General features: G+C 42.6%; 1 protein-coding gene and 1 long non-coding RNA gene across 2 annotated transcripts; both read right to left on the bottom strand.

Moving 5' to 3' along the window:
- Window positions 1-944: 944 nt before the first annotated feature.
- On the bottom strand, window positions 945-15896 carry LOC129500109 (caspase recruitment domain-containing protein 8-like). The gene is made up of 9 exons (XM_055310237.1): window positions 15877-15896; window positions 15480-15535; window positions 13390-13540; window positions 12795-13024; window positions 12461-12723; window positions 6996-7121; window positions 6518-6659; window positions 4825-4869; window positions 945-1703 (listed from the first exon to the last, which is right to left on the bottom strand). The coding sequence occupies exons 1-9, from the start codon at window positions 15894-15896 to the stop codon at window positions 1432-1434; spliced, it is 1305 nt and encodes a 434-aa protein (XP_055166212.1). The 3' UTR covers window positions 945-1431.
- Window positions 15897-21640: 5744 nt separating this feature from the next.
- LOC129500960 (uncharacterized) lies at window positions 21641-24201 on the bottom strand. The gene is made up of 3 exons (XR_008662621.1): window positions 24070-24201; window positions 23518-23621; window positions 21641-21716 (listed from the first exon to the last, which is right to left on the bottom strand). It is a non-coding gene; the product is annotated as an uncharacterized LOC129500960 (long non-coding RNA).
- Window positions 24202-26666: the final 2465 nt, after the last annotated feature.

The following is a 26666-nucleotide window of genomic DNA, read 5'->3' as shown; positions in this document are numbered from 1 at the left end:
TTTGAAAGACATGTAGAACATAATCATCTGCCTTCAGCTCAGGTCATAATCCCTAAATTCTGGCATTGAGCCCCACAATGGGTTCCCTGTTCAGTGGGGAGTCTACTTGTCCTTCTCCCTCTCCCTCCCACTGCTCATTCTCTCTCTCTCTCTCTCAAATAAATAAATAAAATCTTTAAATATAAAAATAAATAAAATAGAATTTTCCTTTTATTTCAAAATAATACATGTTTTTAGCCATGTGCTTTCCTTCATAGCGGTAAACAAAATAAAACCTTTATTTTTCCCAACCTGATTGTCAAGGACTATCAGACTAGGAAACGTCCAGACTGTATATTAATCGAACAATATAATGTGTGTGTCACTACTGTTATATTGTGATTTCTTTCTACCATATATTTTGTGATTTCTATTTTGCCTTCTTATTTTAGGATTCTTTCTTTAACCTTTCTTACTTTAAGTTTGATCGAGAATGTTTTCTTGTTCCCTTTTTTTCTTTCTTTCCTGGCATTGATAATAATCTCATTCTCTATTTGTTTATGATGACCTGAAATTTTTAGGACACACTTTTTTTAATAAACCTTTTTTGTTGTTTTTAAAGTAAGTTCAGAGCTCAACGTGGGACTCAAAATCATAACCTCAGGGTCAAGCATTGCATGCTCTATGAGAGACATTCTCAAGCAGATTCTGCACCAGGAGGCAAGCCCAACGTGGGGCTCCATCCCACTCCCAGAGATCATGACCTGAGCTGAAACGAAGATTCAGGTATTACTCAACTGAGCCACCCAGGTGCACTCTCAACACCCATTTTAAACTTAACAAATTCTCTATCCATCATAGGAAACAAACTAAGGGTTGCTGGAAGGGAGAAAGGGTGGGGGATGGGGTAACTGGGTGATGGACATTAAGGAGGGGACAAGATAAGTGCTAGGTGTTATATAAGACTGATTAATCCTGAACTCAACCTCTGAAACCAAAAATATATTATAGGTTAATTGAAGGGATTTAAATAACATAAAAAATCTTAAATTATATTAGGATACAGTAATAGATATTGCCAAGTTACAGATCAGTCCTCAATAAAATCTGTGTGATGGATAGGTGTAACTTTGACCCCTTTTGTCTTGGACACTGAGCTAAATGATCACATGTTTGTCTATCCATTTTCTTTCCTTTTTAAAAAAGATTTATTCAATCATTTGAGAGAGAGAGTGTGTGTGTGAATGGGAGGAGGGGCAGAGGGAGAGGATCTCAAGCAGACTCCAAGCTGTGCACTGAGCCCAGTGCAGGGCTCAACATCATGACCCTGAGATCAACACCTGACCTGAAATCAAGAGTCAGATGCTTAATACACTGAACTACCCAAGCACCCCTGTTTGTTCATTTTCAGTGGAGAACACTGGATTCTCTCTTTGTGAGTATCTACCTGAGTCACTGTTGTAAACTCTGCTGGCTGAGGTAGGACATCAGGTAAGGATCTCTTCTATGAAGGCTTTGGAAGAGGATCCCCAGGGCCTGGTGCCCTTTCTTCTCCACCATCCTCAGCAGGGTCTCATTCCTCCGCTGCTGTGTAGGGCACTGCTGCACCAGCTCCTTCTCTTCCTCGGTGAAGACCTCACTGTCCTGAAGGTCATCCAGTACTCCATTCAGGTCTCCCAGCCTGGCTTGCAGCTGCCGGCGGTGCTCCTTCAGAAAGGCCTTACCTGGGCAGAAGGAAGATTTGCAGACTCAGGAAGGGATAGCACTCTTATGGAGTTCACAAACTCCATAAGACATAAGACATATTTCCTTTTTCATTTTTCCCTGAAGTAAGCTCCATGCCTAGTGTGAAGCCTAACTCAGGGCTTGAACACATGACCCTGAGATCAAACCCAGAACTGAGATCAGGAGCCAGATGCTTAACTAACTGGGCCACCCAGATGGCCTTAGAGACATAATTCTCTGTGGAGATAGTGTTCATTCTCTTTTGCATGTTGCCTGGACAGACCTTAAATGCACATCTTCAGGATTCCCAGTCCATTTTCAGGGGACTATGAATTTAGGGAAACTCAATGATTTCTCTACTTCAATCCCACCCCATCTCCTCCCTCCCAGCTTGGAGCGCCTCTCCTTCATCACTTTCCAGTTTTCATTGGAATCCTAGAGAGGCTCTATCTTGCTGTACACTCATCTACTCATCTTCTAACAATCTTCAAGGTCATACATTGATATGCATGATACCGGAGGTGCAGGTGGTCTAGACTAGCTCCGCACCCTCAGGGGTCTTCTTAAAAAGTGTATAGAAAGAGATGTAAGTGGCTAAATGCAACACAGAAGGAACCAGGATCACTGGAGAGAAGAAGGTATTTTGCATCACGCTGACTCAGGGTTCATGCTGGTTTCCATATATAATACCTGTGTGACCTTGGCCAAATCACATCACTTTCTTGTTTCTCAGTTCATTCACTACAACCATGACTGCTTTAGCCTTTTTTTTTTTTTTGAGAGAGAGAGAGAGAGCTCCAGCAGGGGGAGGAGGGCAGAGGGAGAAAGAGAACCTTAAGCAGGCTCCATGCCCTGCTTAGAGCCCAACTAAGGGCTCCATTTCGTGACCCTGAGATCATGACCTGAGCCAAAATCAAGAGTTGGATGCTGAACCTACTAAGCCACTTAAGAAGCTAAAAGTATGAATGCTTCCTACTTATAACTTACGCAATTAGAACTTTCGTTCTTAACACAATGGCACAGATCGTTAATGTTCAGTCATCTGCTCTTATAACCAAACAGTTTAATTTAATGATCTGATTTCTCTGAAGTCTTGGTGCTTATACTGAAAAGTCATTGTAACTGTACATTCGATGATTCCTCGATTGGAATAATGAGTTTTCTGTTTTCAGAAAGATTCTCATCTTAACCTAGTCTCACTGCATTGGTTGTGGTCATCTTACCCAATGGTTAACAACTTATACTCAATCTTCTTAACTGGACATAAACTTCACCTTCTTTCCCCTCTCTAGGATGCACTCTGAAACATTTTAACTCATTCAATGTTCGATCTGAGCCTGTGTATTATTCTTTCCTAAATCCCCCTAAAATTCCTTTGGAACACATCCACCACTGTTATTTTGATAAGCACAGTGAAATCAGCTTTGTTGTTTCCACCTGCTGGAATAGAAACCCCATGAGTGCGAGGTGTGTGAAGTAACAGCCATTGCCATGTTAGCTCCATACCTCCTCCATGATTCTGTGGGGGAGCAAGTCAAAGATTATTCACAGGGATAGACAGAAATGGGGTATATAAAGCACAAATATACATACCTGAATATTTGGCATGCTACAGGCAGTCAGTAAGTTGCATTTGTCATCATGATCCTTTTAATTACCCTGATTTCATGAGGGAAAAATGCAACCAAAGCCTTTGGGTCAGAAAAGATAGGATGACTAGACTTTGAAGCAAAGTCTTCACAGAAGAGTTAGTATCAAAAGAAGATCTGAAGGAGTAGGATCTTGTAAGAAATACAAGATGCCACCAGGCCAAAAAGGAAAAGAGGAAAAGAGACGTCATGCTTCACAGTGCATGGTGGCCAGAATGGAGATTTGGCTGGCAAAGGTGTGGGCTGGCAGCAGCTTCTGAAGGGTCTTCTAGAGAGAGAAAACCAGGCTCAGCTTTATCTTGTGACACCGGGTGACAGATATCTCTTGCTCAAGAGCTTGCATAATAGGAAGGGTAGAGACCTTTTGCTGGTGCCATACACTCACAACCTGCATAAATCCTTTTCATTTTCTTTGTGAAATCATCCTTAGCTCATGCTTAACCAAGATCTGTGGTTGGGTTGGAACCCAACTGCGACTCCAGGTGTGGGGCCTGATTTTCTTTAGCTAGTCTGCCTCTCTGGACCTCCTGACACCACCACTAGCTGGCCAGGAAATGGGTCTATTGCCATTTCAAGCCAATGTGACACCTGAGGAGGAGTCTTCTCTTCACTGAGGGGCATCAGGAGATGCTATCTTTCTCCTCCTGGATGATCTGTTTTGAGATAGGAGGACTGTCACTTTTACTACGTGGAGCCTGACAGTCAAAGCCAACAACATGGAAGGCAGAAGGGAGTCCCTTGATCTTTATTCCTTATTTTATTTACTTATGTTAAAAAGGCTTTATTATTTTACTTTTTTAGTAATCTCTACTCCGAGCATGGGCTTGAACTCACAACCTCAAGATCAGGAATCACAAGTTCTTCCAACAGAGCCAGCAGCCAGGTGCCCCTTGACTCCTTACTTTGAATCATTTCTTTCGCTGCTACCTACCAACTCCAGGAACCTTAACCAATGCCCAGCTAATCCCTGTTCTTGATTTTTACAGCAGCCTCATAACCCGGTTCCCACTTCCTGTCCGTTCACTGCCAACATTCATCCACACTCTTGAGAAAAGTGAATGCATTGCTACCTACCCTGCAAAAGTCCCCGTGCCTTCAGCTTAATGTCCAAAAGATTTCAACCATCATCCTTATGCTTTCAACGTCTGTTTCTTGCCTGCCTCTCTGGTCTCATGGGGCCTCCCTCCCTCTAAAGTTTCATGTCCAGCCATATCAAACTACTTTCACCTATAGTTCATCAGATGCAATGTGTGTTCCCCAATAAGACTGGTTGCATGCTCAGAGTCTGCATATTACACCCCCTCACGAGTTTGTTCCTGAAGTGGCTCAGGCTCCTTCTTTGTCTAGGACACCACTGGGTCTTTGTAAATGAAGAGAAGGTATGATCTCTCATTGAGCCACATCACACCACTCAAACACCTCCTGAAATCAGACACATCCTTTTGACTTTTGGTGGAAGCATTGCACTCACCTGAGAGAGGAGGAGGGGCTGCTGCAGAATGAAACTGGAGATCCACTAGGAAAGGAGGAGAAGTTGGAGAATGAAATGAACCATATACCTTCATCTAGGTGTTTTTTTCTTTTTTGTAAGTGGTTTGTTCTTGTTTTATTCATTTAGTAATCTCTACAGCCAACATGGGGCTCAAACTCAGAACCCCGAGATCAAGAGTCACACGTTCTTCTGACTGAGCCATTCAGGCAACCCTGTAGTTTCTCTGGTCTTTGATGTAACCCACTAAAGTAATTTAGCTCCACTTCCTAACTTGAAGATTCCATTGAAACATCATATACCAATGGCACCCAATTAAGTAGAAGATCACTCGCTGCTTATTAAGGAAATGCATTCAGGGAGGGAACTCATTTTTCCTTTCTATTTCTGTTTCTATTTAGAAGTTAATGTGAGGAAATGCGAAAGGTACGGTAAAAATGATCATACTGTTCGTCATTATCCTCTAGGTAAATGTATTTTTGACTCGAAATGCCATCATTGAGTGAGTACATTTGATCAATAAGTGTGGATATTTTTTAAACTCTAGAACACTGAAATTCTTGATAGTTCAGAACTTGTAAGTTGAACACACTTGTAAGTCGGTGGGACATTTGCTGACTGGAGCAACCATTTGGGAAAATAACTAAACTGTGTTTATCATTAAGCCTTCAACATGGTCTTATGTTTTCTTTCTAAAAGTCGTGCTGTTCAATTGCATTGTTGGGGATTTACCGCAAAGATACAGATGCAATTAAACGCCGGGACTCCTGCACCCCGATGTTTATAGCAGCAATGTCCACAATAGCCAAACTGTGGAAGGAGCCTCGGTGTCCATCGAAAGATGAATGGATATAGAAGATAGAATGGTATGTGGTTTATGTATACAATGGAATATTACTCAGCCATTAGAAGTGAAAAATACCCACCATTTGCTTCAACGTGGTTGGAACTGGAGGGTAATATGCTGAGTGAAATAAGTCAGTCGGAGAAGGGCAAACATTATATGTTCTCATTCATTTGGGGAATATAAATAATAGTGAAAGGGAATAGAAGGGAAGGGAGAAGAAACGGGTAGGAAATATCAGAAAGGGAGACAGAACATAAAGACTCCTAACTCTGGCAAATGAACTAGGGGTGGTGGAAGGGGAGGAGGGCGGGGGATGGGGGTGAATGGGTGACGGGCACTGAGGGGGGCACTGGACGGGATGAGCACTGGGTGTTTTCCTGTATGTTGGCAAATTGAACACCAATAAAAAATGAATTTCTTATTAAAAAAAAGAAGTGAAAAAAATAAAATAAAAGTCCTGCTGTTGTTTAAAGTTCTGAGAAATTTTGTGACCTTCCTCCTTCAACAGCTGCTTAGTCTCCATTTATGTCAACAAGTATAAAATTGCCCAAAAGATAGGATTAAACCAACTTTATGCACCTTCTGATTCTTATGATTAGCATCTCCTGTGCAACATCTCCAATGAGAGGTTCCAATTGTCAACTCCAACAGCCACCTCTATCCCAGGCACACAAGACCACTGCCAAAACTTTTTTCAATGCAACACTGACTCTAAACTGTAGTTGGGACCATACACAGACCTTCTCCTCTGACATACTTCACTACAACCAAGGGGAGAGAGGTGCATGATTCCCCCCCCCCAAATTTTAGACTCATATTGGCACCTACCTGGCCTCACCAAAGTGCGCCAGACCAAAGTCTTGTGTCTTTTTTCAGTAATTTCAAGTATGATTGGTTCCTTCATCCTCCCAGCATAGACTTTGGAGAATATCTGGATTTCTCCAGGACTCCTGTAGGATAATTTCAACTCCTAGAGGAAACACACCACTTGAATTACAGCATTGGGGGGGGGGTGTAGAAAGGCCTGTTTGCCAACAGTGAACTGGCCACTGAATTATGATCGTTTCCTACACAGCCTCATAGCTGGTTGAGGGTGAAAAGAGGGAGGATGGTCAACAGCTTTTAAGGTTACAATTTTCAGAAATAGTATTATCCCTGAAAGGAAAGGTAGCCAAGCTTTTATCAGGGTGTGGTTCAGAGAATAATCACCGGAGCTACTGACCCTGCATTAGTCTTCCATTGTTTTCCGAAGAACATAACATTTTGAAGCCTGAGGTAAATCTGAGTTAGATTCAATTCTACCAACCTCAGGTATTATCTCCAGATGAGCATTACTGGACACGATATAACGGGAACCAAAATTCAGGGGGTCCACTGGGGGTGAGGTCTGCAGACGCACACCATGAAACTTAGCTTCTTCATCATCTATTGCCTGAGGAAGAAGCAGAAGCAAATCAGAGGACAAAGCTAAAAGTAATAAAGCAAAGGTAGTGGCACACAAAGTCCTCCATATGTGGTATTAAGTAGCATGTATGATATGATTCAAATGATGTAAAGATTTATGCCTCTGTGCATGAGGAGATATAGTTCTCTTATGATTTTATTTTTAAGAAATCTCTACACCCAATAGGTGGTTCAAACTCATAATCCTGAGACTCAAAGTTGCAAGCTCCTCTGACTAAGTCATACAGGTGCCCCATGGAGGGATGTATTAATAAAATTTTACTGGTGGTTATCTCAGAGCCAAGGGATTTATATTTTTTTTCGGGGGGGTGGGTGTTAAATGGAGAGAGAATCTTAAGCAGTCTCTACATTCAGCAGAGCCTGACTTGGTGGCTCCATCTCGTGACCTTGAGATCATGACCTAAGCCAAAATGAAAAGTCATAAGCTTAAACAACTGAGCCGTCCAGGTGCCTCCTCCCAAGACAATTCTTTTCATCACAAATCTCTGTATAGATTGATCATTCTTCCTATAATGCGGCAGGATTTGTCTGAGTGCTCCTCAAAGCTGCAGACAAAGACAATTCTTTCTGTTTGCCCTGGCAGGGCACCACCCAGTCTGCAGCTGGATCTATGAGGGATGAGGGTATAGACGACTTTCCTGCATCAGAAGGCTGCTGCCCCCATGAAATGCTCTACTACCTGTGCACCAATACAGCTGTGACATCACCAGAGAGGCCCAGAAACAGAGCAGAGGAGCCTTTGGAACTATTCGAGGAGCCTCCAAACACACAGAATAGAACTGAAACAACAAAATAATAACAGCATTTGAGAGTCTCAGCGACAGCTCAATAGAGACTTTACGGAATAAACGAGCAAGGATCACTATCAAAATCAATTACAGTGTAAGTGTCCAGTTAGTAAATGCTCTTGGTGGGTAGTGATGAGGAGGCAGGAAGGGGAAGGAGAAGCTGGTGATGTTCCACTTCTCGATCTGTGTGCTGTATACAAGGTGTGTGTACTGTGAAAATTAGGGAGCAATACATTTATCTGCCTATTTGATTCATGTTAAAAGAAATCCATAGGGATCCCTGGGTGGCGCAGTTGTTTAGCGCCTGCCTTTGGCCCAGGGCGCGATCCTGAGACCCAGGATCAAATTCCATGTCGGGCTCCCGGTGCATGGAGCCTGCTTCTCCCTCTGCCTATGTCTCTGCCTCTCTCTGTCATTCTGTATAACTATCATAAATAAATAAAAAATTTAAAAAAAGAAATCCATATATCCGTTTAAAGGGAAGGATGTCCAATGCTGATACACGAATTGGACCTGAAGAAAATTTTCAAATTGTATCAGGAAGGGAATGAAACTCCAGTGGGGCAGAGGCAGGGGAGGGAGGCAATGGGCTCTCAAGGAGTCACTACACACATTCTAGTAAAGAGTAACAGCTCCACAGGAATAAAAGAAAAGGAAGGGGGAAAGACAGCAATGTGCCATGCCATCTCTGATGAAGAATTATTTTAGGGGTGCCTGGCAGGGTCAGTCAGTAGAGCATGTCACTCCATCTCAGAGTGTTGAAATCGAGCCCCAGGTTAGGGTAGAGGTTACTTTCTAGAAATCTTTTTAAAAAGTATTTTAAATGAGTAGACACATTTAAAAGAAATTATGGTAATAAGAGATTGGAACTAAAATAACCAAATACATCACTATAATATTGACGGGTTATCCTATGTCTCTACCTCTGTGTGTGTGTGTGTGTTTCTCTTGAATAAATAGATAAATCTAAAAAAAAAAGAAAAAAGAAAAACGTGGGGCAGGGGGTACTCCTTGTTTGTCCAGCAGTTGAGTATCTGCCTTCATCTTGGGGCATGATCCTGGGATCCGGGATCGGGTCTTACATTGGGCTCCCTGTGAGGAGCCTGCTTCTTTCTCCCTCTGCCTATGTCTCTGCCTCTCTCTGTGTGTGCCTCTCATGAATAAATAAATAAATCTTTTTTTTTTTTTAAGTCACGGTTATGGGCAGCCCCGGTGGCTCAGCGGTTTAGTGCTGCCTTCACCCCGGGGTGTGGTCCTGGAGACCTAAGATTGAGTCCCACGTCGGGCTCCCTGCATGGAGCCTGCTTTTGGCTCTGCTTGTGTCTCCGTCTTTTTCTCTGTGTCTCTCATGAATAAATAAATAAAATCTTTTTTAAAAATTGACGGTTATCATTAAGAGCAGATTTCTGCAGATAGTGGGACATACACCTGTACTTAGTTTGTTTTATGGATTGAAGGTCATTCCCTTTACCTGCCTTTTTTTTTTAATAGCACTTGTCATAGGCACATATATTTTTCTTGTAGCACAAACATTTCCATCTTCCAAATAATCTTTGGTTGTCCTGCTTTTGTCTGTTTTGTCCACTGAGGCATCCCCAGCCCCTAAATTACTGCTTGGAATAGGTGATGCACAGAATAAATATTTGTTGACTGGAGCAATGGATTTTCCTGGAGCACCACGTTGAGACAGATATAACACAGGCCCCAAGTGTAATTTCAACTTTTCAAAGAGCCACATTTTTTAAAAAAGCAAAAGGAAGCTGATGAAAATACTGTTAGTAATATATTTATGATACGTTTCATATAACCCCACATATATTACTTTAAACATGTAATCAATATACTATTTAAATAACATGTGCATTTTTCTTCATACTCTGTCTTCAAAATTTTAGTGGCTTTAAAAAAGGTTTATTGCATAATTGAATTTTGTAGCATCTCTAAATTGAAGGACTCAGCAGCCAAGCATGGCTAGTGGCTAATACATAGGATTGTGCTGCTCCTGATGTAAACAGGGAACATTCTCAGGGCAAAAGTGGCATTTTCAAATTGTCTTGGGTTTTCAAATGAAGAAAAGGTTTGCCCTCTTTTCTTCCCCTCTGTATAGAGGAAGACAGACCACATTTCTTTCCTTCTGTCAACATTTCATGAATGTCTATAGTAGGCCTTACATTGTGCTTTTAACTAACCTGTGATTGAGAGGTTATTTATAATTTACAAAGAAACAGACAATAAGTAAATAAAGAGATTCATGAGACCAATGGAAAGAAATAAATAGACACAATGATTATAGCTTGGGCCAGATGACACTACGGGCAGAGAGATGACTTGGTTTATGTTCAAAGTGTAATAAGGATTTGGAGAAGAGTCTTGGCCAAGAAGTGTTGGGATATTTATGTTTGTACGAGATCTCTCTGTTGGCAGATAAAAAGTCAGATAGACAAAAACGGAATCAGTGAGTTAAGTCTGAAGGCCTGAGTCCTATTTCCAGCAGAAGTCCGTGAAGGAGGGGGCCACCACTGCTGGTGGTGATAAGGAAAGGAAACTGGCTCCAGTGACATTATGAAAGTGACTCCTGAAAGCAGAGAGCTGAACTCACGCACCTCCACACTTATTGTCTCTTGCTCTACAGATTGCAAGCTCCAATAAAATTTCATGCAATATTACGACAGTAAAACCCATTGATTTTTTTTCTTTTGTAGAAGTCATTGATATGGAGGATACACTGGAGGAGGAAAGAAAATGAAACACAGGGATTGAAGACAAACTCTAGATGTGGGTTTGAGTGACTTAGTGGAACTTGGTTGGATATCCCCTATGGGAAGAGAGTTGAAAGAGCAGGGCAGTTTTGGGGGAAGAAAGGAAGTAATACACGAGGCTAGGTATTCTCCTGGACACTCAAGTGGACACATTAAGTCAGGCAGTTCCCAAAGCTCTGGAGGGTCCAGGACAGCGATACAGATTTAGGAATCTTCCTCTTCCATGGAATTTGGTGACAGGATCCAGAAGAGTCACTAAGACCATCAGTGAGTCCAGGAGGTGAGAGGTTTCAGAGCAACTGTCTTGTGGAAGCCATGGAAGAGGGACCATAACAGTTAATATGGAGATTGGGGAAATAGGGTATGAAGGACTTCTAGACAGGACTCTTTCCAAGGATGGGTGAGGCCAACATCACACATGCTACCAGACTTCACGGAAGAATCATCCAATGGAGACTTTGAACAGAATCATCTGAGGGAATAGAGATACAGTAACCCAGCAAGAAGCATCTGAGGGCAGAGTGAGCACTGAGGAATGTCCAGACCGGGGGGCCCATAAAGCTGATGACCCATTTGCCAAGTAGCAGAAGAGAGAAATGGACATTCAGAGGTGAAGGAAAACATTTCTCTAATATGGTAGCTATGGTCAATCTGGGGTTGCTCATGGAATGGGACGCCAGGGTAGGAGACACTGATGGAGGAGGTGACTGACGGCAGATCCTTCCTGGTGAAGCATCTTCCCAGGAAGGCCAGAGGGAATGGGATCCAGGAGAGTCTCAGACCCTAGCCTCTAAGAAGTAGTGGGCAGGCTAATCTCTGCCCACTGCCCACGACAGAGTTGGGGGTAGTGAAGCCAGTACAGAATTACATCTACAAAGTGATGATAGGAAAATGAGGTCATTCCATCTCATTGTTTCTACTCAACAATAAAGTAGAGCAAGTGATCCTATGAGATTTGGGGGCAAGGGAGGAAAATGGCCAGCCTGGGAACTAGGGTGTGTCCAAAATAGAAAAAAGAGTCATTTAAGACTTTGTTTTGGTTTTTCTAGTTTTCCTTTCCTGCATAGCCCAGGAATGGTCATCTCTAGCATCCAGATTAAAATATTTTCTCTTGTATTTTAAATACCCACAGTTACTCACAACCCTAATGACCACCAGGCAAGCATCTGTCTCTCTTGGGGCTGAAGGAGGATAAACCAATTGTTAGAGAATCAAATGAACCTTCCCCTGGAACCTCTCGATCAAAGGTGCAGGGACAGAAGTGATACTTTATGTGGGAAAGCAGTAGCTCTCCAGCGACAAAGACCGGTGTATCTGCTTCAGCACTAACCCAGGAATGGTTGGGGGACTCTGAGCCTATCACAAATGTGCTGGAGGGAGATACTACTGCACAGGGAAAGGACTTCAGAGGGGTGTGCATGTATCGTGTATGTTTGGGGAGGGTATTTAAATTAGATCCTATTACTTTGAAATTCTACAGTGAAATCTCTGCATTACTCTCTGCCAGTCCCCATAAGTCTCATCTCGTATTTTCCTTCTCTGTAAAACCCAGAGAAGGCAGCTCCATTTTCAGAAGAACAGAATTCCTATTGCAGATCCTTGCACATGGCTCAAGAGGCAGCACCTACAGGATGACCTCAGGGAGGGTGATTCATGCTTCTATCAGTGAAAGCTGTGCCTTCACTTTTCTGTTTAATACAGAGTTGGAAGGTCCAAGGTGAGAAACTGCCATGTAATTCTCACATCTTCTCCAGCCTTACCTTCGTTAACAAGGGGTCACTGGGGATGAGGTACAAGTGAAATTTAATATCTTCAGGGTGGAAGTGATAATAGATCAATGTCAAGGACGTGATGGGGACAGAAACACCTGTCCCACTGGCGAATCTCAGCAGGATCCCCATCAGAGAGAAGCTGGGGTTTTCCAACACGGCATAGAAAGGCTCCACTCGGCTTGGCGGTTCTAGGACCATTCCTTCATCCTTAAAATGGGCGACTTGGAACCAAGAGACATCGACCTCATTTGCTGTAGGACAATCACAAAGCCCATCAGATAACGTTCCCACTGGCCCACTGCCTCCCCTCGTCCCTCTTTACCTGGGAGGGAGATGATGTGGGGGAGGTGGATTTCAGCAATGACCCCCTCAGGCTCCACAGAGATCTCAAACAAAGGCCCTGCCGCCATCCACTGCTCCTGGTGCTGTAACACCAGGCCCAGGCGTTGATTCCAAGAATCAAAAGCAATCTTCACAGTCACTGCTGCTGTCACCAAGAAGCCAAGGCCTACCGCTGGCCACAGATAGAAGCCAGCCACAGGAAAGTGGGCGCTGAAAAGAGCCAGAGTGATAGTCATGCTGGTTAACCCCAGAACTTTGATTGAAAGAACACAAGTGCAGAGAGATGTGGTGTTTGGGTGGAGCCAGGTTCAAGACCCATCTGTGATTTTCACAACTGTAGGAACCTCTGGGGACTTCATTAGGTTTTCTGGGCCCCAGTTTCTCTGTATTCTACATATGTTGAAATTAAAATACCAACTCACTGCATAGAATACAGAGAACACTGACAAAATTTCAGATGTCTTGAGGGATGGATCATGTTTCCTATCATGTAGGTGTATACGAGTAAATATCACACAGCATTTACTTCCTTTAGAGTAGAATTCTTTGAAACAATTAGCGTCTCCCATTCTTACCTGTATCTGTTTGCAGACTTATCAATCAACTCAATATCCACATTTCCTTCAGGCCCCAGGAACTGATAACTTTTACATACTGGTTCAACCCCAGCAGACAGTTGAGCAGCCTGGATGGGCACTACTGTCTCCACTCCTAAGCTAGTATCTTCTGAAAAAGAAACATTGCATGTGTCAAATGCAGACTCTTAGAAAAGGCCTGATCTGAAGGAGCCCTGGAGGTTCAATGGCACATGTCCTGTTCGCAATCTAGATGTCAGAGAGAAGGAAGTGTGGCAAGAACAGGGCACTTTGATCTTTGAATCCAGAAGTGGAAGGCATGAGAATGTTCTTTGTTGTTACCGAAACTGCACTCCCACATTTAAGAAGGAAGCCCAGATGGACAGCTTTGGTTGGGGGCGATATTTGCCTCAGCCAGGCACCACAGCAGCTAAATTTCTACAGTGGACCCAAGGAGCAGCTGATATCTGATGCTGGTGAAGGAAGGCAAGTCCCTAAAAGCTGAAGACACAAAAGCACACCGGTTGACTGTAGTGTTCACCACCATCCAACTGGAGGCACCCCAGACTATCCCCTGGTTCCCTGAGCGGTTCTACCACCAACTGGGAAGGCTTCCCAGCACTGCTTGGAGACCCTCTACACATGCGCTGCTGGATTCCATTCGCACCTCCCACGCTCTGGGAGAAGATGATTGGCGTAGAACAAATATCTGTATCTTGGACAATAGAAGTCTCTGATATACTATGCTCTGACAAAATTGGTTTACGGTTTATCAAGAATTATAAAGGATGGAATCTCTATTCACAGAGAGTTGGGATTTTGTACAGGAACAATGAAAAGTCTCAAACAGTCACCTAAACTCTCTGAGTCTTTTTCCTCCTGTGTAAGATGGAGAGACTAATGCTACCTGACCTTATAGAACTGCTCTGAATTTTGGTTCCTCTAGAAAACCAAAGCTGACGTTCCCAACGTCAGCTACTAATGTGAGTACAGATGAGGTTACCCTGTCACCATGTCCCTGGTTCCTCAGGAGCTGGACTGAGCATCAAGATACAGCCAATTCAGTGCCCTGGTTTTCCTGAACCTCACATGGCTTCGACATATTGTGGGAAAGTTTCCATCAATGAGCACAGAGAGGTGGAGCAAGTATTGACAGGATGTAGGACAGTCATGTTGGGTAAAGTTTTCCAACCAATGGTGATAAATTTTGGGCTGGTCTAGGTGCTGATTTTGAAAATGGAGTCTATAAAAGAGTTCTAATGGTGAACAGATGTAATAAGAAAGAACTCTTAATCCAATAGGACTGGTGTCCTGGTGTCCTTTACATGAAGAGGAAGAGAGACCAATCTTTCTATCTCACTCTCTTTCTTGATACATAGAGGAAAGGCCATGTGAACCCCAAGAGAAGGTGGCCACTTACAAGCCAGGAAGACAACCTTCACCAGAGACTGAATGTGTCAGCAGGTGAGCTGTGACTTCTAGCCTCCAGAACTATGAGAAAATTACCTTCTGTTGTTTAAGTCCCCTAGACTGGCTAGTTTGCTAGGCCAGCCCTAGTACACGCTTACCAATAGGAATGTTTCCTAGCCCAAAGCCATTCAGAGTATAAATGTCACAAAAGATCATACATTGTTCAGTTTTTGAAGTCTTAGCGTGGATTAGGGTAAAAGATAGCAGGCCCTTTGAAATGAACCCAAACACAAACCAATGCTGCCACACCTCACCTAGTGACTGGAGATTTCTCACCCCTTGGGTTCCTTTCTTTGTCTTTGAAATAGAGGCTCTATGATCCACTCATAGAGTTTCCATGGAGAATAAGAAGACAATGTGTTTAATGTCCGTAATCGAGTGTTTGGAATACGGAGTCTATTCCAGATACAGTATCCGAGGTTACAGCCAACTCATATTCCCATTTAAGTTGTAGCGAGGATGGTGTTACAGATAAGAAAAATTGCTTTTGATTGAAGAAAATTGCTTTGATTGTCATCACCACAAAGGACTTCAAATTGTCTTCTCCATGTAAATCCACAGGACATTTCTATCAACCCAATACACACGTGCCTGGCTTCATCTCTATATTAGACAATTACCTGATCCTTCTGTCAGTGGCAATTTCCGGGCTATCCATTTCATGGCAGCTTGGGCCCTGGAGTGTGAAAAATAAGAAAAATATTAGAAATCATTTCACAAGGGGTGCCTGACAATCAATGGAGCATATGGCTCTTGATCCTGGGTCATGAGTTTGAGCCCCACACCAGGTGTGGAGATTATTTAAAATCTTAATGAAATCTTAATAAACTCTTTAAAAAAATTATCAGTTCACCAAAAGAAATGAGGAGGGTGTGATTACAAACTAGAGCTGTTTTGCCACAAAGGCTACGATCCAGAAAGGGTCATTTAAACGTTCAATTAAATTAAATTCAATGATATTAAATTAAAATTGAGCTCTCAGCTATACCATCCACATTTCAAGTACTTAATACCTACTTGTGGCAAATGGCTACCATATTGGCTAACACAGGCTAGAACATTTCCTTTTTTTTTTTTAATTTTTATTTATTTATGATAGTCACACAGTGAGAGAGAGAGAGAGGCAGAGACACAGGCAGAGGGAGAAGCAGGTTCCATGCACCGGGAGCCTGACGTGGGATTCGTTCCCGGGTCTCCAGGATCGCGGCCTGGGCCAAAGGCAAGCGCCAAACCGCTGCGCGACCCAGGGATCCCTACTTTTTTTTTTTTAAGATTTTATTTATTTATTCATGAGCGACACAGAGAGAGAGAGATTGGCAGAGACCAAGGGAGAAGCAGACTCCATGCAGGGAGCCCGATGTGCGACTCGATCTCAGGACTCCAGGATCATGTCCTGGGCATGAAGGTGGACGCTTAACCACTAAGCCACCCAGGCACCCAGAACATTTCCATCGTCACAGAATGTCCTCAGCAACAGTTCTATTAGACTCTCAAAAAAGAGATGACTTGGATACGGAGAGTAGAACTAAGAGAGGATCTCTCCAGGCAAAAGTGTCTTGACCATTCTGCCTCTTCTCCTATTATACTAGTATCCAAAGTGCTCATACCTAACTTCTTTTGTTTAAATGGCTCTGATTGGGCATTTGTTATTTCACCTGGCAGTAGTGGAGGAGAGGAGACGACAGGGGTTCTGTAACCATCTCGGTTTTTGTGAGATGACTGCTATTTTTTCTGAATCCAGTGGGCATGACGGTAAAGAAGATCTGGGGGGCTATACCCATGGGCAGGTTAGAGGCATGTTACCCATTCTGAGTCCTTTACTGTGGGACTGTTCATTACCAACAGAGCCCTGTGAATATATGTGCCCAATGTTGCTAAGTGTCCACAGTGCTTAGAGAAGAATGTTCTAAATGAGTTTCCAAAACTTACTGGAGAAAATCATGGAAACAAGAAGCTGGATAAGTGAGGGTCAGGGCACAGTGGGGAAGGAGAAGAGAAGAAATTCAGGAGAAGGAGAAGGAGAAGAGGTAGAAAGTGTCAAATAAAGAAAAAAAAAAGACATGGGACACAAAACGTGAGGATTGCCAACATCCCAGGAGGGAAAAGATATGTAACAGCATGTTAAATTTTTTTTTAATTTTTATTTATTTATAATAGTCACACAGAGAGAGAGAGAGAGGGGCAGAGACACAGGCAGAGAAGCAGGCTCCATGCACCGGGAGCCCGACGTGGGACTCGATCCCGGGTCCAGGATCGCGCCCTGGGCCAAAGGCAGGCGCTAAACTGCTGCGCCACCCAGGGATCCCCTGTAACAGCATGTTGAAAAAATAAAAGATATTTAAATAAATAAAATCTAAAAACATTTTGTTAAACAGAAACAGATATTTAAATAAATAAAATCTAAAAATATTTGGTTAAACTGTTTCTGTTTAACAAAATGTTTTTAGATTTTATTTATTTAAATATCTTTTATTTTTTAGATAAAATTTTTTAGATAAAATTTTTAGATAAAATTTTTTTAGATAAAAAATTCTGTGGTGCCTGAGTAACACAAGAAGATGAAATCATCATTCAGGGAGACTCTACAGATGACCTACTTAAAGTGATTCAGGAAAATCGAACAGAGGTGAATGATGATGGCTTTAAAAATCTTAGAGAAGATAAGAAATGACTTTTGGAAAATTTATCTATATTTAGTGGTTGGAATTGAAAGTTGATATGGCCAGAAGGAGAGCGGGCTTTAAAAAATGTGTATTTATCTTGCAGTAACACTATAGATGACCTCACCCTTGGCATTTGCACTTTTCTGGATGAGGCTGCTTGGTTTTTTGGTTTTGTTTTGTTTTGTTTTTTTCTTAACTGCTGAAGTCTAATAGAGGAGGCTGTCATGCTTATGTATGAAATAGAATTTAGTCAAATAAACCTTTGGGGTCATTTGGTTAAATAAATAAATAAATAAATAAATAAATAAATAAATAAATAAATAAATAATAACTCACTCACTCATTCACTCACTCACTCCTTGGTGTCCTATGACTGTTGGAATAAAAGTACTGAATTAGCAATTGACTCAAGGGTGCAATACATGCCCCCAGAGTAGTGGTGACCAAACTGACTGCACCTTGGAAGCTTTAAAAATTCCCCAAACACAGAAGGGGGGTGATGAAAGAGGAACAAAGGCACTGATTTCTGTGGGTACAGTAGTTATTGCATGATTGCTGCCATTGCATCATGAAATGTCTAGTTTCATTTACATTTGCTGAGATTCTCTTGATTTCTTGCTGTACGTATGTAATCCTTGATCCCTGGATTCCTCATATTCCTTGATATGTCTATTCACTTGAACATGAGAGGAATTTTCACAGAGAAATAGATACATAGACTAAGGCTAAAAAGAATACACATTTGGAGAGGTGGAGTTCAAAGAAAGAATCTGTGGCTCTTTTCTCAAAGGGTTTTGGGCAAGCCATGTGAGAGAACCTTGACCTGCCCTCCGGAGTCTTGCTGCTGTCTGAGGCTACAAAATCAGCCATGGATTATGTTAGGCCCATGCCAAGCTGAGGGCAAATACATAGCCTTCTGTTTTCTTGTGGTGCTTGTGCACTCTGGGGTCCAGTGGTGACTGAGGGTGGAACTTAGGAGGAAGTCACTGGTGAGGGATCCCTGGGTGGCGCAGCGGTTTGGCGCCTGCATTTGGCCTAGGGCGCGGTCCTGGAGACCCGGGATCGAATCCCACGTCGGGCTCCCGGTGCATGGAGCCTGCTACTCCCTCTGCCTGTGTCTCTGCCTCTCTCTCTCTCTGTGACTATCATAAGTAAATAAAAAATTAAAAAAAAATTAAAAAAAAAAAAGGAAGTCACTGGTGAGTGGGAGTCAGTTCATCCCAGGTCATGGTATCTGAATGTTAAATTTTCCAGGAATTTTGTGGGTAGGTTGTTAAACATGGCTATTAGTAAAAATTAAATCATATACAATTTTCATTTAAATAGACTATATTGGGACGCCCGGGTGGCTCAGTTGTTGAGCCTCGTCCTTTGGTTCAGAGCGTGATCCTGGGGCCCCAGGATCGAGTCCTACATTAGGCTTCCTGCATTGGGCCTGCTTCTCTCTCTTCTATGTCTCTGCCTCTCTCTCTATGTCTCTCAATGAATAAATAAAAATAAATCTTTTAATTAAATAATTAGATAGATGATAGATAGATAGACGATATCACTGACAAAGGTAATAAATGCTGAAACATTCCTTTGTAATCATTTTACTACATCATACTATACTCAGTGCTTTTTTTTTTAAAGTACATATATTTTTTCTTTTTAATCTCTACACTCAACCAGGGCTTGAACTCAGGGTGCCAAGATCAAAAGTTGCATGCTTCCCTGACTGAGCCTGCCAGGCACCTCTATACCTCTGCTCTCTTAAAGTTATCTACAATTATGTCATCTGTGTAGGGAAAATACTATATAATAACAGGCTACTGCACAACTATTTCCAACTCTGTATTAAGGAACATCATGTTGGTACTTTGAAATACACCATAATGGAAGTAGTCACCCCATGGAAATTGGCAAATACTGTAAGTAAAGGCTCTCCCCTCTCCCCTGGGGAGGCTGGTGTTGAACACTCCCCAGCACACCATGTCAGGGACCTCATTCCATCCTTCAGCCTCATCAGCAGCCAGTTTCCCAGAGCACCTAGTTGGTTATTTGCATTGGTTCCCAACTCAAGCAATGACACATTGGTCTTTGCATCAGTTACTGCCTGTTTGTGTATAGTTTATCAAGACACCTTCCTGAAGGAAAAAAAAAAGGCAGCCCGTGTGGCTCAGCGTATTAGCTCTGCCTTTGGCCCAGGGAGTGATCCTGGAGGGCCGGGTCCGAGTCCCATTCTGGGCTCCCTGCACGGAGTCTGCTTCTCCCTGTGCCTGTGTCTCTGCTCTCGCTCTCTCTCTCTCTCTCTCATGAATAAATAAAATCTAAAAAAAAAAAAAGACACCTTCCTGAAAGAAGAGGTACCTGCCTCATTCAGAAATTTCTGAATTTGTTGGTAAGACTGGATAAGCTCGTTCATTCTCCCCGATTCCTATGTAAATTACCCCAACCTCCCTGATTCTCATGTGCCCCTGTGATATCCAGGAACAGAATCCACTACTACCATCACCTTTCCCCAAGTAATCACTCCACTTACTTGGAATAAAAGTCCTTACGAAACTGACGTGCAACACCAGTGTGAAGCAGACTTAGGTTCTCTGAAAATTTATTTTTAGAAAGCACTTCCGGAGGTATCTCATCACCAATAACGCTTAATTTTACACCAAAATACTGTCTGGGAAACAAAACAAAAGTTGTGTTATGTATATAGCATGGAGGTCTGGTGGCAGGACAATCTCTCCACATGACTTTATGTTAAAAGCCCTAGACCCCATGCTTTGTCTTTAGGAGAATCTTCTCTCAAGCCCTTGACTCCATCTCCCCCTTCATTACAATGGATTTAACTCTATCTCTGTGTCCCACTCAACATTGCTCTCTCCATGTCCAGGAAGCAGAATCAGTTGATTCTCTACACCTGGTATTTCCTGGAAGGTTTTGTTTCGCATTAGGCTGTGGGCCTAAGTGACCTTATTGAGTACTTAGGAAGAAGAGAAGATTCCTAGCTTATATTCAGCCTTCACCCATCACTGGTGCCAAGAGAATGGGACCTATTGTGATCGATTGAAATTCTGGAACATCACTGGAGATTATGTATGTGCTGTAAGAATCCACGCAGTACTAATGCTCCTCTTCTACCTCCTGCTTCCTCACGGTGATGGACATGTGAGAATACTAGGGGGGAAGGAGACGATGGATATCAGGCTTATTTTCTTCCACGGGAGATCCTCATCCAGGTATGGAACAGGAAACCCCTATACTAGGTGATTTCTTCTTCATATTGGAGAGCTGGGCTCTGGTCTCCCTTGGCTGTCTGGGATCAAGATGGGGTTAGGAGCAGGGAGTGTCCTTGGGCCAAGACTTACACTGTCTAATATGATAGCCACTAGCCACGTGTGCCTATTTAAACTTAAATTTCAAGTAAGTAAGGTAGAAAATCAGCTCCTCACTTGAACTAGCCATATTTCAAGTGGCCAAACACCACAAAGAGCCAATGGTTTCCATATTAGACACCCGGATATGAAATATGCCTATTGTGGCAAGATTTCTCTTGATAGCCCTGACCTTAATCATCTGCTACAGTCCAGTTGAACAGAGACTGGCACTGGAGTATGTGGCATTGGTTCAACCAAATAAAGTGGTTCATGGAGTACTACTAGCCATGGCCCCCTATGTGGAAACATTGCGTTGAGAAGGGGTGGATAGATAAAGCAGGACAGATTTCTTGTGCTTGTCAGCAACATTTTCCAGGCTGTCAAATATTGCCTTGAAACAAAGTTTGTAATCCGAGTTAATAGTACTGGGTCAATGTCAACTTCCTGGTTTTGACAATGACTATTTTTATAAAGGGTATTATCATTTGGAGAATCTGGGTTGAGTGTTCATTTTTGCTCCTTTTGTACATTTGTTGCTACCTCCCATGAGTCTTAAACTATCTCAAATAAAAAATTATAGTGACAAAAAAGAAAGAATGTGTGGGCACTTAAGCAAATAATATAAATGTCTTTGCTTTTCATGAATCTCTATGAGATAGAAGGACAAGTACAAAATCTTCTCCCCCTCCCCACTCCCAAATATAGTATCCCTTACATGTTAATGTCATCATAGTCTGTGTCCTGAGAAGAGGGCGGGGACTTCACGCTTTCATTTGACAGCTTGGTGCTCTCTGAGGGCTGGTCCACTGTGCTTGCATCACAGGTACACTCACCCGGCCTGGGAAAACACAAGGGAGTTGTCATTGTATTCTGTGTGAGGAACTTGATGGTAGGATGGTCTCTTCACTGTGATGTAGTGGAAGTAACAAATCAGATGCTCCATCTTCAGAGATGCAATCTCTGATGTCCACCCTGAAATCCACTTATTTCACTGTATTAACTGTTCTCCTTCTCCACTCAGCAGTGATCTCACCTCAGGAGTCATGCAACATTTGATTCTTAACCCTTCATGTTCATCAATTTATATGTAATACCTGGGAAGACTCACTATAGACTCGCATATAACTTGTATAACAATATTGTGTACCAGTAACATGGGGGTTGTAGAAAATTCCTTACTCTACTGCTATCCTTCAAAGGCCCTAAAAAAGGAGGAAACTTTTATAAAGTTGCACGACACTGCATGAATTATACTTCCTCAAAAGCAATATCTATTTAGGGTGAGTCTGTCCTGACTCCGGAGACCAAAGAGACAGGAATCCACAGGTTGGCACTGCCATTTCTTTTTTTTTTTTTTTTTAATTTTTTTTGTTTTATTTATTTATGATAGGCACACAGTGAGAGAGAGAGAGGCAGAGACATAGGCAGAGGGAGAAGCAGGCTCCATACACCGGGAGCCCGACGTGGGATTCGATCCCGGGTCTCCAGGATCATGCCCTGGGCCAAAGGCAGGCGCCAAACCGCTGCGCCACCCAGGGATCCCCACTGCCATTTCTTAGAACTTCCATTCATGTCAAAATTGTTGCTTCACTCTCTGAGGTAAATATCCGTTTTCTAACTTTTAAATAAGGATATGACACAAATCCTTGTGATGATTAATTATAGAAGAGTAATATTACTTAGTCCCCAAGCTAGAAAACATTAGGCTCCCAAAGAAAATAACTCACTTCAGTGACCCTCCAAATTCCCTAGCATTTGGGGATATTACATATGCCATAGTAGCTGAATCTTTGGTCCAACTGATTTATTACTGCAAGTTCTATGACTCTGCAAAAATGTGCATTAATTGGTCACAGATAAGACATGACCCACTGGAAAGCAGCTGATGAGGAGCAGCTGAAGCACTCATGGATACAGCTTAGTGAGTTTGACTGATGCCATCAGATGGTCAAAAGCATGTCCATGGCATTCGGGAAAGAGTTGGAGGAACACCCACATAGTCGCTTGTGCTCAGGTCTGAAGGTATTGTGGTCAGAGGCAAGGTTTTATTACCTGACAATGGAGACAAGAAGTCTAAGTAATACATCTTGGTGCCTTTAGGCAGGTTTCCCACTTCAAGTATGATGAGAAGAGTGAATAAATAAAATTGTGAGCAGCGGAGTGCCTGGGTACTCAGTTAAGTATCTGTCTTCAGCTCAGGTTGTGATCTCAAGGTCCTGAGATCCAGCCCCTCACTGGGTTCCCTGCTCATCATGGTGTCTGCTTCTCATTCTCCCTCTGCCCTTCACCCTGGCTCCTGCTATCTCTCTCTCTCTCATAAAAAAAAAAAAAAGTCTTTTTTAAAAAAATGTAAGCTGAGACTTTTCACTAAAAAAAAAAAAAAAAAAAAAGAGGGCTCCCTGCGGGGAGCCTGCTTCTCCCTCTGCCTATGTCTCTGCCTCTCTCTTCGTGTCTCTCATGAATAAATAAATAAAATCTTTTAAGAAAGAAAGAAAGAAAGAAAGAAAGAAAGAAAGAAAGAAAGAAAAAAGAAAGACAGAAAGCAGGCCATAGTACTCAGTATTTCATGGAACAATAATGAGATATAGAAGATTCAAAACCATCAAGAGCCCTCAAAGGCTTAATAGATATACTCTCACCGTGTCAGATGGCATCTTGTGCATCTGTGCATCTCTTTCTTTAATGTATCTCTTTCCATGATAACAGCCAGTGTGTTTGTCTCTCCACTACACCTCTATTAACACTGAGAACAGAAAAAGAAGGAAATTGTATTCAAATGAGTTGGAAAAACCTGAAGATACAAGTTAGTGTTATATCTTTCCGGGATATACAAAATTATTCATTGTCCAGTTCAAAAGAAATACATCGGTAGAATTGTTTCCAGTAATGCTGGCACTTTGGAGAGAAAGCAAGAAAGATTATAAACCTTAAATGCTGCTTTATTTCATATCTAACCCTCTATGTGCAGATACAAAAGATAGAGAATAGCTCCTAGAACTAGAGATAGCTCCTAGATCAGAGAAGTGAGATCACCAAGATGGCGGTAGAGGAGACCCCAGCCCCCATCCCACTAATGAAAATCAACAATTACACAGCTACCCATAAACAGAAACAGCTCTGGGAGGCCTTTGGAATCCACAAAGGAATTTGCAGCAACACAGTGGGACAAACTACTGGAGAAAAAAACATACCGCGGGATCCTGGGTGGCGCAGCGGTTTGGTGCCTGCCTTTGGCCCAGGGCGCGATCCTGGAGACCCGTGATCGAATCCCACGTCCGGCTCCCAGTGCATGGAGCCTGCTTCTCCCTCTGCCTGTGTCTCTGTCTCTCTCTGTCTCTCTCTCTCTGTGTGTGTGTGTAACTATCATAAATAAATTTAAAAAAATTATTTTTTTTAAATAAAAAAATTAAAAAAAAAAAAAGAAAAATACATACCAAATGGGAAAGAAGAACAGTTTCACTTAGTCCACACCGCCTTGCAATTTATAAGGTATGGAGTTGGCTTTGTGTCTTAAACCTCACAAACCAACTTCTGTGAGGTTCGAATGTGTCCTCTGTAGTGTCCACACCTCTCTCTGCCTTCAGAGAATAAGGAGAGTCAGGACCTTGCTCTGGGTGAGGCTTTGGCTCCAGGGAATGTTGTGGCTGAGTTGCTCCTCCTTCCAGACCATTAAATTTTCTCCACATCAGCAATAAGTTTGCTTTGCTTTCTTGTCATCTGTGTGTTCATTGGAGTAGCACTTTTCCTTTCCTTCGAGAACTTTCCATTGCAGTCATAACTTGGCTAACTTGCACAAGAAGTTTGGTTTTTGGCCTATGTCAGTTTTCAACTTGCCTTCCCCATTAAGCATCATCACTTGTAGCCTTCCATTGTAACTGATAAGACTTTTGACTCTTCTTTTGCTTGAATATTGAGAGGCCGTTGTTGGGGTATTAATTAGCCCAATTTCAACATTGCTGTGTCTCAAGGACTAGGGAGGCCCGAGGAGAGGGAGAGAGATGGGGAGCGGCAGGCCCGGGGAGCATGTCAGAACATACACAACACGTATTGATTAAGTTCATCATCTTATAACGGCGTGCTTCATTACAATAGAAAAAAATGCAGAATTGCAGAGGTCTTACCTCAGGGAGCCCAAGAATGAATCTTGTGGACACAAAAGGGTGAAGTCAAGTGGACGTTTATTAAGTGAAAGTGAAAGCAGAAAAGAAAGAAAATGCTCTCTAGAGTGAGAGTGGTCCCAAATGGCTTGCCACCGAGGATTTTTAGGGTCAGTCTTTTATTGAAAACTTGACAGGAAGCTTCTGGCTTTCCTCGTATTGAGCAAGGGCTACTGATAATGCTCATAGAGACTTCCTTCTTGAGGTGTGGTCATTTACAATGTAACTGCCATTTATGATTATAATGTAACCGCCAATGAAACCTACTCCCTAACCTTCCGGGGTCAGATGGTCTGCTCCATTCCCTTATCTACTGTTCACTCTGGCTTAGGGCTTCTGCCTGCCAGGAATAGTTTCAGAGCCTAGTCAGAGGCCCCCTATCTCTCCCTGCTTGTACCTTAACCCTTTCCTTACTCATTCCTCCCCCTGGTTTAATAATCCTAACTGCCATTAAGGTATGAGACAGGACCACTCTGGGTGCTGCCCATTGAAATGAGGTAGCATGCTGTATGGTAGTTAGAATCTATGGGGGGGGGATCCCTGGGTGGCGCAGCGGTTTGGCGCCTGCCTCTGGCCCAGGGCGCGATCCTGGAGACCCGGGATCGAATCCCACGTCGGGCTCCCGGTGCGTGGAGCCTGCTTCTCCCTCTGCCTATGTCTCTGCCTCTCTCTCTCTCTCTCTGTGTGACTATCATAAATAAATAAAAAAAAAAATTTAGAATCTATGGGGGGGGCTTAGGTATCGCTCCGGGGTGGGGGGGAGCAGGAGGTAATGATGGGCAGCAGATGATACTTGCATCAGCACATGAAAAAGAACAAGCATAAAATGAATGTCAAGCTCCAGATTGTGATCACATCTCTTAGGTAAGATCCTCAATTACCAATTCCATTAAATGGATCAGTGGCTATCTTGATCTTATTTAATTGTTCCAGAATGTCCCCTATCAATTGGGACACTTTGTGAGAGTTATCTGCAATATTAAAATAACACACGTGAGGAAACTCCTTGAATCCTAAATGAGGAGGTAGCAATTGTAGATAATCAATAGTGGCTAATCAAAGGTGGTTTCAGAAAGTCCCTCTCTGCCTTCCCTTAATTTTTGGTTAAGTACAGCTAGTGCCTGGGAAGTATCATTTAGAGTTCTGCTGAGTAAACATACTGTTTTGCTTATTTTGTGTTGTAGTCTTAGGGTAACCCAGAGTCCCACCAAAGAGGCAGCCAAAGCTATTGTGTCAATTACTCTGAAGTTTACCTCAAGTTGTCTAGTTTAGGCAAACCACTTTTTTTAATAAATTAATTTTTTATTGGTGTTCAATTTACCAATATACAGAATAACACCCAGTGCTCATCCCGTCAAGTGCCCCCCTCAGTGTCCGTCACCCATTCACCCCCACCCCCCGCCCTCCTCCTCTTCCACCACCCCTAGTTCGTTTCCCAGAGTTAGGAGTCTTTATGTTCTGTCTCCCTTTCTGATATTTCCCACACATTTCTTCTCCCTTCCCTTATACTCCCTTACACTATTATTTATATTCCCCAAATGAATAAGAACATACACTGTTTGTTCTTCTCCGATTGACTTACTTCACTCAACATAATGGCCTCCAGTTCCATCCACGTTGAAGCAAATGGT

Source organism: Nyctereutes procyonoides, unplaced genomic scaffold (assembly GCF_905146905.1).
Source record: "Nyctereutes procyonoides isolate TBG_1078 unplaced genomic scaffold, NYPRO_anot_genome, whole genome shotgun sequence".
Lineage (NCBI taxonomy): Eukaryota > Metazoa > Chordata > Mammalia > Carnivora > Canidae > Nyctereutes > Nyctereutes procyonoides.
The sequence above is the reverse complement of the archived record's forward strand: the minus strand, read 5'-3'. Positions and strand labels throughout refer to the sequence as shown.